Below are 15,183 nucleotides of genomic sequence, written 5' to 3' on the forward strand. Positions count from 1 at the left end.
GTGTAAATTGGGTTGACATACCCGGCCCGGTACTATCGACTGGCCCAATATCATTTTTATCTGTTCGGGCAGACCTGACCCGAAATCATTTTTCTCGGTTCAGGCCTCGGTACCTTTCACACTTATGAAAGTATTGGGCCCATTGGCCCAAATACATAAAACAGAGGCCCACAATCAAGATGATGTAATCACTAATCAATCCCCCACAAGCCATCATCATCGTTAACGGATAAAACTAAGCAACGCAGAATCAACAAATTCTTTCCTTGTGAACCTTCCATGCTGTTTTTTCGTCTATTTGTGACTACAGGGAAGAAATTTACTTTCTTTCCGAGGTTTCGATGATGACTAGGTAAAACCCACTTAGTATATCAACTAATCAAACTCTCTCGACCCTTCATCGTCTCATCTTCCTTTCAAGTTCCAAGCCCTGCATTCCAGCTTTGTTTTTTCAGGTATTTTTTTAACTACTTTTTCAGTTTCAGTTTGGTTGAAATGGGAAATTTTGAGAGAGAGAGAGTAGAGTAAATTCTTCTAGTTTGAGCTAATTCTTATGTTTTATGCTGAATCGGTGTTCAAGAAATGAGTTTGATTTAATTAAATACCAAGGCGATTTGAGACTGTGATTAATTATCCAGAATTTTTGTCTTTTTTGTTTAATTTTCTGTTGTTTTCCTGTGATTTCTCCGACTATCAAGCAGGGCCGTAGAGTTTACCTGACATTTTATTGAGAAAATCTCTGGTTGATTCGTGTTTTGGTTTATGGGTATTGACTGATCTGTTAATGACTGTAGTTGTTCTAGCGTGAGAAAAACTAGGGGAAACATGGCTCAGCTTCATATAAGTTTCGGTCATACTGTACTTCAACAATCAACATGGATTTTGTTTTTTCTGCAGAGTTCATGCATAACTTTTCTTCTCTTGTTCTTTTTATTTTCCATATATTTCTTTTGATCCATGTGAGATATTGGGTTTCAATTGATCGTTACTGCACTTTCTGGGATTTTGATTAGTACATGTTATTCCTTGATTACTGAATTTGGCTCTTGATCAATTTTCTTATGTAAAGACTATGATGTACGAGTCTTTATTATCACTTGTAAGTTCTTTCCCTTTCTTTCTTTTTGGATTGATGGTTGATGGAGAATTTCTAATAATCCAGATCTGCAGGTTTTGAGTGAGGAACAATGGGGACTAGCTCATCAATGTTGACTCAATACGACATCGAAGAGGTTCAAGTACACTGCCACAATTTATGTGGGTACTTCCTAGTCCCCTCTCTCTCCCACATCCTCTTATTTGGTTTACCATTTTGCAATAACTTCTTTTACTTTGTTGCCTTTGAATTCTCTTGGACGTGGGCTTCAGTCACTCAGCAAGAAATTGTGTCACTATATCAAAGATTTTGCCAGCTAGACCGTAATGCGAAGGGTTTTATATCGGCTGATGAGTTTATGTCAGTGCCTGAAATTGCAATGAATCCACTTTCTCAGGTAACCCTTCCACTCTTTGCCTGGTTCAAGAAGATTTAATTTTCTCTCCATATTTGATGATGATTGACTATTTCATTTGAGTTCCTGATGGTTTGGATGTGTATTCTTTTGCAGAGGTTGCTAAAGATGGTGGATGGCTTGAACTTTAAGGACTTTGTGGCGTTCTTGTCTGCATTTAGTGCCAAAGCTAGTGCGTCGCAAAAAATTGAACGTAAGATTAACCAATTACCTTGGCTATTGATACTGAACTACTTAACAACATTATTCCAGGTTTGGGATTTTATTTTCTGAATGATGCTTTGGGTATCACGTATCATGCCTGAGGCGAGAAAAATATTACTTCCCTAGTTATTGTTAAACTAAATACTTGTAGGATTAAGTGGCATTGCGTGTGTGATAAAAAAATTCTATTAGGGCCTTTCTGAATATTTTATTTGGCCGAAAATTCATACAATCTTGGATGCAGAACTTTTTATTTGAGAAATGTCTTTAATATTATTAACATGTGCTATTGCTTCTCTGCCTCAGTTATTTTTAAAGTATATGATTCCGATGGAAATGGGAAGGTGTCTTTCAATGACATATTACAGGTGCTGGGAGACTTGTCTGGTCCATTTATGTCTGATGAACAAAGAGAGGTACTACCAAAGGACATACACCATTCCGGTCCTTCTTTGTCATCAAATACTGCAATCGTAATTTCGTTTAAAACTTGATTAGATATGTGTCTCTATTTTAAGATGTATCCCTTATAAATTAACGTGAAGGGTAAATTAACTTTTGAAATGTTAAGGAGACCTCACTGCAAAATTTATTGGCAAATAAAGAAGGCTGGTCCTTCATCAAGTACTTGCATGACTTGTTTCCTTGTATGCGGGTGTATATTTATATATATAATATATTTTTTTTAAGTACTTACCGAAAAATCAATTGTATATTTTTTAAGAGACTACTTTTGTGAAGAGTGTTAAAACTTGTTCCTTGTAGACAAAAAGAAATGTGAAGATTACAATCTGATCTTTGAATTGCAGCAAGTGTTGAGCCAACTTTTAAAGGAAGCAGGCTACACAAAGGACTCTTACTTAATGTTAGATGACTTCCATAAGGTAATTTATATTCGTATATAGACAATTTATATTGCTAAAAGAGTTCTTTATTCCCTCTTCCCTTATCTTCCCCGGCAGTGTCTATTTGAACCAGAGACCTAAATCAAACCACTCTCTATTCTTTACCACCTGAGCTGATCCTTGGGGGTTAATTTGGGTTCATCAATTAACCTCCTTCGGTGCCTTTTGATTTTGCAATGTATACACTCTCCCTAAAATTGTGAAGCACACGGCCATATCTAACTAGGCCTATGTTTTTCTTGGTCATCTTGGTATGGCATTTGTCATTTGTCGTTTCATCAAGCATGTAGTTATCTTTCCCTCTATATAGCCTAATTGTAATTTCTCCATGTCTTATCAAATATGTAATCTCTCTTCTACTCAGGTTTTCCAAATTGTACGTCTGCTTCTGATTCATTTATTGAGAGTGCATTATCTGAATTTTTGATACAAACATTCTTTTCATCTGTTTCAGGTTTTCGGAAGTTCCAACATAAGGATGGAGGTAGAGGTTCCAGTTGATTGAGCCAACTCTACACACTCTCCCTTGAAGTTAAAGGTGAACGCTTATAGTACATACCCTACTTCACCTTGTGTAGAGTAACTTAAAATTGAAATGGAAGCAAAAGCAAAAGCCTGTATCCTTGCCTTTTCTTTTTGTCAGTCACAATGTGGAAGAAGCAAGCTGTGTATGAGAATAAGCTTTCGAGTTGTCTGTAAATTTTCTACAATGTTCTATTGTTTTGCACTAAAAATGTGATTAGGCATCGATTCTTAATAAATTTTGTTGCTTGTCCTGCTTCCCATCCCAGCATTGCATTTTCATACTATATCTAGTGCTTCATTTGACGATAGCAAAGAGAAATATAACCATTTAAGTTATTGATCATTATTGTTGTTGTGTTTCAATGACACATATTTGATGCACAGTGAGGGGCTCCTAAATCTGGTGGATGGGTCTTTCTTGATTCCAAGGAAGCCAATAACCTTGATTGTTATTTTTGTTTAGTCTGTTTGCATTTATCTCGAGGCAGAGTTATTCGAGTACATCTATCTATTGTGTTCAGTGGCGGACCCACTGTAGTGTCACTGGGGGCATGGGCTCCCAGTCAGTTGAAATTTTTTTCACTAAACATACCCTTCATTCTTAACAATTTAAAGGCCCCCATTACACACCCTTAACCCATTAACTAATTTTGATGCAACAAAAAAATAAGACCCAACCCAACTCTCATTCAACCCAAATAGACAAATCCCAAAAATCAAAACCCTCTTACTATTACTAATGATGTTGTAATAATGATGTAGTTTCAAAAAAATGAAAGGCCCATGGGCCGCGTGTTGGTTGTGTTATGTGTGTGTGGTGTGGTTGAAGTTTTCTGTGCTTAACATAGATAAAACTCTCACATCGGTTGTGTGTGTCCCTCACTTGCAATTGATAAGTTTCTTCTACCATTTGACTTTTTACCTGTGATGAAATACTCATAGGTGTCAAGTGTGTAGAGTTTTCTTATCTTGTTTGTGTTGTAGTTTCAAAAAAAAATTGATGTTGTAATATCGCACTTTCAAAATATGAAAACTCGTAGAGAACAATTGTAATAAATTATAATGCAGTTTCTCATGTTTTAAAATATTATTAATGTGTTTTTATATTTACTGTTTATATTCGTAAGTCGATTACATAAAGAACCCAAAAAAAATTTCTGGGGGCACCCCCACATCATTTTTGTGCTCCCGGTAACTTCAATTCTTGAATCCACCACTGATTGTATTTTAAAAAAAAAAAATTTACATCATGCATTATCTTTGTTTCTAAATACATCCATTAAATTTGCATCATACATATCTTTCTTTCTAAATTTATCAAGATTTAAAACATTAAATTTGCTTCCAACATTATCTTCCTCTCCACCAAAGTTAATTTGGATAATTTTTTCTAATGCACGCACACCCGCCCAAAGGTAGCGGTAGTGTTAGCGATATAAGCTTGGTTAGCAAAAAAAAAAAAACAGAGCGCGAGGAGCATATAAAGCTCAAGTTATGAGGAGGATGGCTTGACTACAAACTTCAGAAACATCCCCCTTCATCAAATTGGGTGTGCAATAAAAAAACAAGAAGGTATCTGAAGATGCAGCCAAAGCCCATGCAATAACTCAACAAATCAATATCATTACAGGCCTATAGTAATGATTTTGGAACGAACATTCCTTGCCAGATTCCATTGCCTATTGGTTTATGTCAATCCACCAAAGTTAGTTTTACTACACAGATCATGGCATGACCATAAGCATTGGAAAACCCTCTCTATTTTGTATTTTGAGATGGGCAACGTCCTGAATTTGCTTGTTAAGAAGAGGGTAGAGCCAATGCCGCTTGATTTCAAGGGGCCCATTTTGGTATGCACAAGGAATGATGATCTTGAGGCCGTTCTTGAAGGCTGAAGCCACCCCAACCCCCCACCCTCCAGTCCACCACCTGATTCGTGTACCCTTCTATTTTATCATCAAATAACAAAACAGCCGAGTCTTATCAAGTTTGTTGATTTCTGGATGAATTTAATCTTTGGCACTGTGTTGTTGCATTCTGTTGCAATCCAAACCAGGTTCTTGATAAGGACGCATTTCAGAAGCAGATGTTGGAGAAGACATACATCTACTACTTGGATCTTTCAAGGAAGAACGCTTCGCAAACATATCATCCCCTCAACTTCAAAATGGCTGCCAACTTTGAATTCTCTGGTGCCCACGAGATATGGGTTTCTTGAGCTCCAATGGTGATGGTGGTGGCATTAAACCATCAATGGCAACTTACATGTCTAATCGTTTGTTGACATTATGCTCGATACAGTGGAAGTTTGCCTTCCATGCCACTATGGCAAGCAGCAGATGATAAGAGACATCAGCAAGGGAATGCCATACTGACTACAATAGGCAAGGGCCATGGCAATGGTGAAGCTCATTGAGGCAAGAAGACCAATGGAATGGTGGAAAAGGTTTTGATAATACTAGCACAGTTGAGACGAGACCCAACTGAAATAAACAGAGCGTCTACATCATTCCTTCTACGAGGCTGTGCGTGTCCAACGCTACTCGACTGGAACCTGCTAATATAGCTTTACATGTGTACTGTATCATCGAAAAAAAAGTGCTGTATTCTGTAGAAGTAGCATCACCTTGAGTAAAATCCTACTAGAGGCAAATCAGCTTATACACACTGCCACATTTACCAGACATCTTCAGAAATTATATAGTCAACGGCAAGTGTGAGTAGTAAATAAGGTTATCCAATTCGGTAAGGACAACAGTAATTTTAATTTAAGGACTTCATTGTATAAAGCATGATGGTAGCCATTCAACCACTGAGAGAAGAAATATAAATGGGAAGGGGGAACATAAGTAGGATCTTGCTAAAGTAATTTCCTTTCTAAAGCAAAAAAAAAAAAAAAAAAACACATTTAACTAGCAGTTTTCCTACAACAATTACCTTAGATGACCAACATGTTAAATCTACAGCTTCTCGTGTTTCTTTCTCAAGTAAATAGCATATCATGAACCTCAACTGCAGAGCAAAAGAATTGAAATAAAATAAGGATGAGAAAGGGCCAAAATAAGAGGAAAACAAATAAACGCTGCAAAAAAAACAGAATCAAGGAGTTAAAAGCAGACATTTTCACCTCCAAATTTAGGGTTTAGCATATTTAGCATTCCTGAAAGTTAACTGGCTCAACCATATGGTTGGATGAGCTGATCAACAACAACAATACACAGGTTTCTGAATGACCCAATCTCGGACAAAAATTATGGTGGATGCAAATGCAGAATCAACTAGTTGGGCAGGCACAGCTCTAGAACTGCCAGTTTATCAAGCAAAGCAACAGGTCAAACACAAAGCATACCTAAATTAGAGATGGGCAACCAAGCCAAGCATGTAAAAGAACTTGTATTCTGGCAGCCATAGAATCATCTTTGGGCTTGATCCGAACCAGATGGCCCAACTGAAGGGGTAGCTGGCACACTGCCAGCTGACCCATTCTCAACTGGTGGAGGAACACCCCATTTGCCTTCAGATTCAGGGGGCTCAAAGACATGAACCCCACCATCTGATAATCCCAAAGCAAACTGATTTGGTTCTTGTGGATGCGCAGCAATCACAAGTGGATGAACAGCAGATGCCCTGCAGAAAGAACATTTGGACATTAAAATTTAAAAAAAAAAAAAAAAAAGAGCACAAAAGGAAGAGCAAGGTTCTTCCAGAATCAAAAAGTGGGTACTAATTACTAAACCTAGAGTATAAGCAACAATCAGATCGTACAAAGAGCAAATTATCAGAGCATGAACCAGAAAGAAAGTTTAACAGTCGGCCATTCTAAATAGTTGACACCAGAAACAAAAGCTCCACATTCCAACGTATCATAACGAAATGCGCCGAAACATTAACCAACAAAACTATTCTTGGGAAAATGTAATCCAAGTACCTAACACTTGGAAGATAACAAGAGGGATTGATACGGCAGCGCATCCTGAGATTCATGGTACCAGCACTGAACACAAAGACAGTTGCATCGGAAAAGCTGGCAAATACTAGCTGACTATCACATGAGAATGTTGCATGAGATATTAGAGCGGAAGATTCACTGGGAACCCACTGTCAACATAAAAGAATTAATTAATACCTTAACTACAAAACAATAGTTTCCTTCAATTACAACCAGCAGTCCACTTAAAACTTACCTGCTTTACACATTCTAGTTTTGTTGTTTCATAAATGGCAAGCTGAGTCTCATGCACAACAAGGAAGTGTTTCTGGTCCTGATGAAACTGTACGCGTGTGTCTGATTGTCCTGTTGGTGTCCTTCCAGATGGAAGCTGCAAATATCTAGACTTCTGCCTCTCCCAACCATCAGAACTCCACACACAGAGCTGAGAAAAGAATTTGCAACATGGTAAGTGAAACAACATTAGGCTTCCATTGTGCTTTACTACAGGCGAGCCCTAAACAATCCAGTAAATAGGAAAGAACTTAATGGAGATAACACTAATAATTCGGAAATAGATTGAATAGAATATTGTTGTGCACAAGTAAAGGACAATATGAGTACATTAAGCAGCATTGGACGTTGGAAACACGATTGAAGACAGATTCCTATCAAGAACCACATGAAGGGGAAGAGAAACAAGAGATGTGACATTGTTATGTACTAAATTATACCAAGCAATCACCTTTCATAAAGAGAAATAAATGCAGTAACATGGTTACAACTATATGAGAAGTGAAAACAATAAAGCCAGAAAGCAAATATTTTACAGCAAGTATGCAAATATAAACTTATTACCTGCGCGTCTGCTCCTGATGAAACTAGCACATTCAATACATGAGAGAAGGCAAGGCCTGTTATTCTTTGTGAGTGACCTTTCAGTTTGCTCTTAACCTGAATGAATAAAATGGCGACTAAATAACCAATCACAACTCTGAAACTATGCATACATGAATCCCACATACCTCATCCACACGAACATTATATATCTGAATAGTGGAATCGTCCATTCCAATAGCAATAATATTATTATCTTGAGGATGGAAAGCAAGAAATGTTGCTGCAGGTGGCGGAGGCATGAAAGTGGTCATTGTCTGCACTTGCCCAAGGGAATGGAATTGGTAAAATGGAAATAGAGATAAATAAATCAAAGTACACCCAAAGATTCATGGGCTACCTTAAATGTCATCATATTGAAAAGAGAGATTTTTCCACCAGATGCTGACATGACATAAGAATCATTCTTCGACAACGCAAAGCAAGGAACAGCATCCTCAGGATTAACGTTAGGAGTATCATTTGTCATTAAAATGCCACTCGATGGTTGCCATAATTGAGGTGGCACACTAGCAGTTGCCTGCAATATGAATTACAAAATGAGAAGACATACTACAACTGACATATGGATAATTCACAAGCACTTATGTAATGTCCCAGTACCTTTCCAGTTGTGTTACGATCAGTTCTTTGCCATTTCCAGAGAAGGTGAATAGCATTCGATGCCAATGCTAAAATTGCATTTCCTGAGTTTGTATATATTAACCTTGATATCTGTGCTAAGAAAAAATAAGTAAATGAGAATTTTCTCTCAGGAAGCAGTATTTCAAGCTACTGAAAGCCAATCAGTCGAAATGAATTACAACAATTCATGATTTCACTTTGCAATTCAGCAACTAAATCTCAGGCAAGCACATAGAAGCCCTTACTAAGAAAAATTAGTTTCCCTTGCTAATGAAAATAGTAACCCATCTTTTTCCACTAGGAGACCAACAAGAAGACATAAGAATAGCGAAAATGTGAAACACACCCAGGACAGACTTGTAATTCATTCAGAGGTTTGCCAAAACATGTACCAGTAAGTGTACAAGAAAGCAGCGTGTGAATAAACCCAAACATTAGAATGTTGTCAAATTGAACAAGAGGAGTTAAGTTGACAATTTAAAAGAATTTGTGACAACGACAAAGCAAAATGAGACATAATCAACCCATCAATATGTTAAGAAAACTTCAATAATATAGGCATTGAGTGAGGTTTCATACCTTGGTTATTCTCAGGCTCAGGTTCTCAGGTAGCTTCAAAGTCCGACACTGAGATGGTTCATTGATCTCAGTCAGCTTCCATATCTTTGATTTGTCATTGGATTCTTCGGTTATTCTTGGTTTTACATCTCCCAAGTTCCGAGCATCCCCGTTCTAGCAAAGAAAATTCTTTCAGTACTAGTGTGACAACAAATTTACATCTTCAATTGATGATCATATGTATATAAGAAATTTTGACGTACCATTTCAGTAATGCCAACCATAGAGGCACTTCTCTCAGCAAGTCCAGAACTAGTAGCAGCTGCTGCTGCTGCTGCCGCAATTGGATTTATGACAGGCTGCATGAGATAGCAAATATCAGACAGGCAGATATAATCTATAGGATAATTAAACCAAGAATCAACCATCTAATATTGCTACCTTTGTAGCTTCTGATGCTCTCGAGGTATCGTAGGAGATATTTTCAAATGTACGCAACAATCGAATACCATCTGAATTTGCCAAAACTTTGATCCCATTGTCATTGGAAGAAACTGCCAAGAGACTGCCATCTTTGTTGAAGCGGATGCGTGGGCTAGCCTAATATTGAGAAAAAGAAAAAAAAAATCAACTACTGTCCTCGGGAAATTCTCTTGAAATGTATTTTAATTAACTTACTGGGAGGCCTCCATCAGCATCAATTGATGTTAAGAGTTGAACATTGTCCATATCCCAGAACTTTATGGAGAAATCATCACCAGCAGCTAAAAATCGATTTTTCGTAGTATCAAACTGCACAACACCCAAAGAACGTTTGCGGAATCCATGATAGGTCCTTTTTACAGCCCCTTCACTTTCATTCCATTCAACAATATACGATTCACCATCTTTACTTGTTCCACAAGAGAAAAGTCTGTGAAGTATAAAGGGGTGACATAAAAAAAATACCATATTTCAGTTTGACAATGCACTAAAAACCAGTAGAGGATGAGCATAGCTGACAAATTGTGTTGAAGTATATTAACCTTGAACCATCAGCACTGTAAGCCATGGTTGTGCACCAGCGACCTGGAGCATCATAATCAACTCGAGATCCCAAATTGTCATACAACCATGCTTTAATCTTTCCATCCAGTGCAGTTGAAAAGATGAACTGACGAATAACATTAAAAACAGGAACATCAGAAGAAGGGACAGTGAAAAGTACAAGAAAGGATTATAAACATGATAGATCAGTCTTGAACACAACAAACAAAAAGGTGAGTTCCTACCTGAATGTTTTCCTTATAGTGAGGGCAAACTGAGTAAACAGGTGCCTCATGACCTTCAAAGGTATACTGCCTAGTACCAGAAGCAGCATCCCAAACCTAAACACACAAACGAAATTCCAGTTGAAAAAAAAAACACAACGGGGACTCAGAAAAAACTTCAGAAATTTAAAAACAAAAAAAAATTATATACATGATAAACCAACCTTTATAGTTTTGTCATCACCACAGGTAATCACGCAAAGTTGCTTATTTGGATGGGAGAATGCAAGATCATTTACTCCACCAACATGAGCATCAATCTACATTAAAATTTTGCTCGTCATTTTCAGTGAACAAGGTTAAATGGATACGAACTCACTAACTCAAAATTTTAATACCTCCAGGTGCTGCTTCACATCATCATTCCCGTGATAAGCATGTATTTGCACAATGTGCCTAGAGTATGCCACTCCTGTTATTTGAACAGAAAGGATACATAGTTTATGCTCCAGTTAACCCCTAAAATATTTAGATGATTCCACTATAATAGCCACTAAAGAATTCCAGTCCTTCAAACTTACCAAATAAAGTACCATCAGGGCTCCAAATCACACGGTTCACAGATACACCGGGATCTTTGACTAGAGCTGCCTGAATTCCATGAGGATCAGTTCAGTTTTAAGATTCTAATTTTCAAGCATTAAGCATATAGTAGGAATAACAACTGGTCTCACTCAGAGGATAATTGGGCAAACCTGCAAAGGCATTGAACATGCACTGAGGTCCCACACCTTAAAGTTTCTTACAACCAGTCGCTCCCTGGAGCCAACCTCCCACAACCCTATGTCGCCCACATTCGTGCCAACTATAACATCACATTGAAACAACAATCGATTGTCAAAGGCAAAAGAATTTAAACTCATGCTTAACATCAAGTATCATACATGAAATACTACAAATTGAAGACTGCAAGCAGACCTAAAAGAAGAGTCTGTTGAACAGGATGAAAATCCATGCTCATAGGAGACGATCCTTGATTTAGAGTCCGTGTGACAGTCTTCGGTAAGTCATCGGGTGCACTAAATGCCTGACCATGGCCATGGCCATGGCCATGACCATGACCATGACCTTGACCTTGACCTTGACCTGGAAATGTTACTGGCAGCACATTAACTGGCAAATTAACCTGCAAATAGAGAACAGACCTCAATGAGTTGAGACAATAAATTCAAAATTACAAGTTAACTCCACAGCTTATTAATGTTCAGCAATGCAAATAGATCCCGCAGATTACCTCATCAGAGATTCCCACAGGTCTTGTTCTTTTGGCAACATGATCAGAATCCCCAGATGGGTAATCTACAGAAGGATTGGTTGGCGGAGTCCTTGGATGCTTCAAAGCAGCTGTAGTATGCAATTAATTACAGGTATAATTAAACCTTGGATCATATTCAACAATCTTTGCACCATAAAATGAAGAAATTTCCTACACGTCAACAGGAAACACACAGAATTTACTACCTGGAATTGATGGAGCACCAAGACCAATAGCCCCTCCTCCAGAAACTGCTGGGTGAGTTACGGTGGAAGGATTGGATATCCAGCCTGTAAGTGGCATAGGAGTTGGTACTGGCCCAGGTTGAAATGGCTGACAAGATAAAGCCGCATACATTTAGGAAACAACATGATCAGTTAAAATTTGATATCATAAAGCATGATAACCTACCCCATGTGCACCCAGAGGCGGAAAACCTCCAGCTTTAGGTAAGGATCCAAGCAATGGACTGTTTGCAGGAGAGGGAGCCCTGGCACCATTTGGTTGTCCACATGAATGATCAACAAAAAGGGTTTTTATATCTGGATTTGGTCGAGGGTTTTTACAAAGCTGGTGCTGCCAATTCAAGCTGTAATTTGCATACCACATTAGATTTTTACTCATGCAAAAAGCGCCACGACTATTCCAAGAAAAAGGTGACTAACAATGGTTTTAAGGTCAGGTTGCCCAAGCCATAGAAATTCAAGTTACTTAACCAAAAACATAAACTCCAAATACTTAAACTGAAAGATGCAACTGTTTGGAATTCCCTCTGCTCTCATTACAGTAGCCCTTAATGGCAAAACCAGAGTATTAGATTAAATAATTTTTACTGGGGAATAAAATCACGGAGTACAAATTCATTAGCTAGTGCTTCAAATCCAACAAAATACTCGTTCATGCAACAAATAACAAATGCATTCAGTATTAATGACAATTAAAGAGAGAGGGAAAAAAATTATATCCCCAAGTAATAACACTTCCAACCACTTCGAAATTTGAATACACATCAATCCATCATTACAGGAAGTCTTAGAACTTTACCTTTGGTTAATGAGAGTTCGCAATCTTGAATTTTTAAGGTTTGGGAATTGCAATTTATCACGAAACAAGGGATTTGCTTCAATAAGCTTCTTAAGCTCAACCAACATGATTGCTCTTGCTGACTTTGTGTCTCCATATTTGGATAGTTGTTCATTTTCCCTACATCAAAATAAACTCTTTTTAACTGAATATACTATGGTTACTTCAAGTAGAGGCATAACTTCAGTGTACCTTCAACTTTAGGCTTACTACATTAATCCAAAGGTAATACCTGAAATTCTCCAATGCTAATAGCTGAGTGATTTCTTTGAAAAGCTCCTCATTAAATGTGGCAAACACTTTCAAATCCTTTACTAATATATCGACAGCCTTGGACCGGTCATGCCTGTTAAAATACAAATGCCCTCGTTCTATTAAGGCTAGAAAATGCAGCATAAAGGGCATAAATAACACACATATATAGCAGTTATTATCATTACATAAGAAATTAACAAGGGAAGTTGCAAACTTACTTATCCAATGCCTCAAGATATTTCTGCTTCCTAATCTCGAAAAATATTTTCATAGAATAACGATTGTCATCAACTTTTGTGAATCCGGAGAGGTACCTCTCTACCTCATCCCAATTTCCATTATGCACCTCATCCTCGAAATGTTTCATATTGAAGAAAAACCCAGATTCCTGTTCAAGCCTATTTAATGTATTAAGCAATAATGAGAACGGGTCAGTACACAGCAACGGTTAAAAACAATTAATATTAAAAAAACTCATAAATAAAAAACTACATAGGCTGAAATGCTATGGAAAAAAACCCACTTGTGAACAGTCTCCTTGAACTTTTCCTCATCGAGAAACTGCAAGATCAAGAAAACTAGCTCTCTACTCAGCGAAGACATGATGAAACCCCTGTTCTTTCACCAAAACATCACTAGATCTGCCAAAGACATTTGGGTAAACAGACAATACAGAATTAGCTATAAATTTCAAGCAAAATAAAAATAAAAATAAAAAACAAAATAATGGTAATTAATATAATATGACAAAAAACTTCTACCAGAAACTAGATCATTCAACAATCGTCAACGACTCAACATTAACACAGAAAAAACAACAACACTTTTCTCTAACAATTAATAGCCAGACAGAGAAAACACATGATATGCGAAGTGAAATCCGGTCGATATAAAAGTTGAAAAATTAGGGTTTTTGAATTTTTTTTAGAGATCAAAGACACAACACGAAAGCAGCTTTATTCCCTATGCGAATCGAATATGCAAAAGCGAAAGAGACTAAAATGAACACAAAAACAAAGCTACCGCAGTGGACGGGATCGGGAACAGTATCCACGCAGACCTTACCCCACATATTATGTGGAGGGTCTGAACCTGTGGGCTGTGACTAACCCTGCAACTCTGTACCACACCTTCGTCTGTATTCCATCCAAAACATTTATATAAAAAAGTAACGAAAGAGCGATTTCAAACAAAACCTAACCTTGTTCACAAGCATATGCAGAGATTCAGAGACAGATAGCTCAACGAAGCTTCTCTCTACAAAACGAAATCTCTCTCCCTCTCCAGAACCAAAGGACAGAGCACAGACTTATCTCTCCACTTCCCCTTCAATAAATTTAAAGACAAGAAATGCGTGTATATATATATATATATACCAACATTGTAACTAGCGAAAATGGCGATTTTTATAGAAAGAGGAGACTGATAAATAGACTGATAGGTCCAATATCATATCAACGATAACTTATGTTTTTGATATGCTCGTTGTCGTAAGCGCACTGTATCCATTTATAAGCACAGTTTCCATGGGCCCCACTTAACCGGCTCATTTTGTCGAATTTTATCGGCTCGGAATCTCGAGCTGACAGCTGGTTTACTAGGAGGAGAAATTTTCATCTACGTGAAAGTACGGGCTTGCTTCATTAACTCTGATCACAGGATGCAAAAGTCTTTGTACGTTACGATGAATCTAACGGCTAGTAACTGAGGGGACCCAGGTTTGGCTATATGTCGAAAGTTCATAAAAGCGATTTTCACTCTCTCAGGCTCCCCAGACGAAGCGACAAACCTTTTTTTCTGCAAACATGAACTTCAGCCCCAGATTTTCTCAATATTACAGTTCTTGCCACTATGTCGCAATCCACGTATTTTTATTTTATCACGCGATCGCGATACAAGTAATTCGAGTGACGAGACGGTTATTTGGTCTTTGGGAGTCGGGGAATCGTGATCTAAAAGAGAAGAAGAAATAAATCAAATTCTCTTGGCGCGTTTCTTACCGACACATGAAGTCAGTGGGTCCCGCACACTCTTCCCTAGTTCAGTCTGAAGTCTGACCTCCAGATATGATTTGATTGGTACTAAATACGTGGGTCCCACACTCTTTAAAAAAAATACTATATGTTTA

General features: G+C 37.7%; 2 protein-coding genes across 6 annotated transcripts; one reads left to right on the plus strand and one right to left on the minus strand.

Moving 5' to 3' along the window:
• The first annotated feature begins 231 nt into the window (after positions 1 to 231).
• Positions 232 to 3,394, plus strand: LOC120007151 (calcineurin subunit B). Of its 2 annotated transcripts, none has more exons than XM_038857348.1 (7): positions 232 to 455; positions 1,171 to 1,257; positions 1,369 to 1,493; positions 1,608 to 1,704; positions 2,022 to 2,131; positions 2,525 to 2,599; positions 3,075 to 3,394. In XM_038857348.1, the coding sequence occupies exons 2-7, from the start codon at positions 1,188 to 1,190 to the stop codon at positions 3,123 to 3,125; spliced, it is 528 nt and encodes a 175-aa protein (XP_038713276.1). In that variant the 5' UTR covers positions 232 to 455; positions 1,171 to 1,187; the 3' UTR covers positions 3,126 to 3,394. The 2 variants fall into 2 exon arrangements, with proteins under 2 accessions (XP_038713276.1, XP_038713275.1); XM_038857347.1 differs by having other exon boundaries at positions 233 to 455; positions 1,163 to 1,257.
• Positions 3,395 to 4,743: 1,349 nt separating this feature from the next.
• On the minus strand, positions 4,744 to 14,409 carry LOC120007529 (protein TOPLESS-like). Of its 4 annotated transcripts, none has more exons than XM_038857808.1 (28): positions 14,257 to 14,409; positions 13,579 to 13,696; positions 13,274 to 13,453; positions 13,033 to 13,146; positions 12,762 to 12,920; positions 12,129 to 12,306; positions 11,924 to 12,050; positions 11,697 to 11,806; positions 11,381 to 11,588; positions 11,158 to 11,267; positions 10,984 to 11,053; positions 10,801 to 10,874; positions 10,627 to 10,722; positions 10,424 to 10,519; positions 10,178 to 10,305; positions 9,831 to 10,065; positions 9,594 to 9,752; positions 9,416 to 9,511; positions 9,174 to 9,326; positions 8,574 to 8,684; positions 8,311 to 8,490; positions 8,099 to 8,227; positions 7,932 to 8,027; positions 7,330 to 7,518; positions 7,074 to 7,243; positions 6,498 to 6,772; positions 6,083 to 6,159; positions 4,744 to 5,628 (listed from the first exon to the last, which is right to left on the minus strand). In XM_038857808.1, the coding sequence occupies exons 2-26, from the start codon at positions 13,656 to 13,658 to the stop codon at positions 6,559 to 6,561; spliced, it is 3,462 nt and encodes a 1,153-aa protein (XP_038713736.1). In that variant the 5' UTR covers positions 13,659 to 13,696; positions 14,257 to 14,409; the 3' UTR covers positions 4,744 to 5,628; positions 6,083 to 6,159; positions 6,498 to 6,558. The 4 variants fall into 4 exon arrangements, with proteins under 4 accessions (XP_038713736.1, XP_038713735.1, XP_038713732.1 ...); XM_038857807.1 differs by having other exon boundaries at positions 4,744 to 5,699; XM_038857804.1 differs by lacking the exon at positions 4,744 to 5,628 and having other exon boundaries at positions 5,892 to 6,159.
• Positions 14,410 to 15,183: the final 774 nt, after the last annotated feature.

The sequence above is a fragment of the Tripterygium wilfordii genome, chromosome 10, assembly GCF_013401445.1.
Source record: "Tripterygium wilfordii isolate XIE 37 chromosome 10, ASM1340144v1, whole genome shotgun sequence".
Classification (NCBI taxonomy): Eukaryota; Viridiplantae; Streptophyta; class Magnoliopsida; order Celastrales; family Celastraceae; genus Tripterygium; species Tripterygium wilfordii.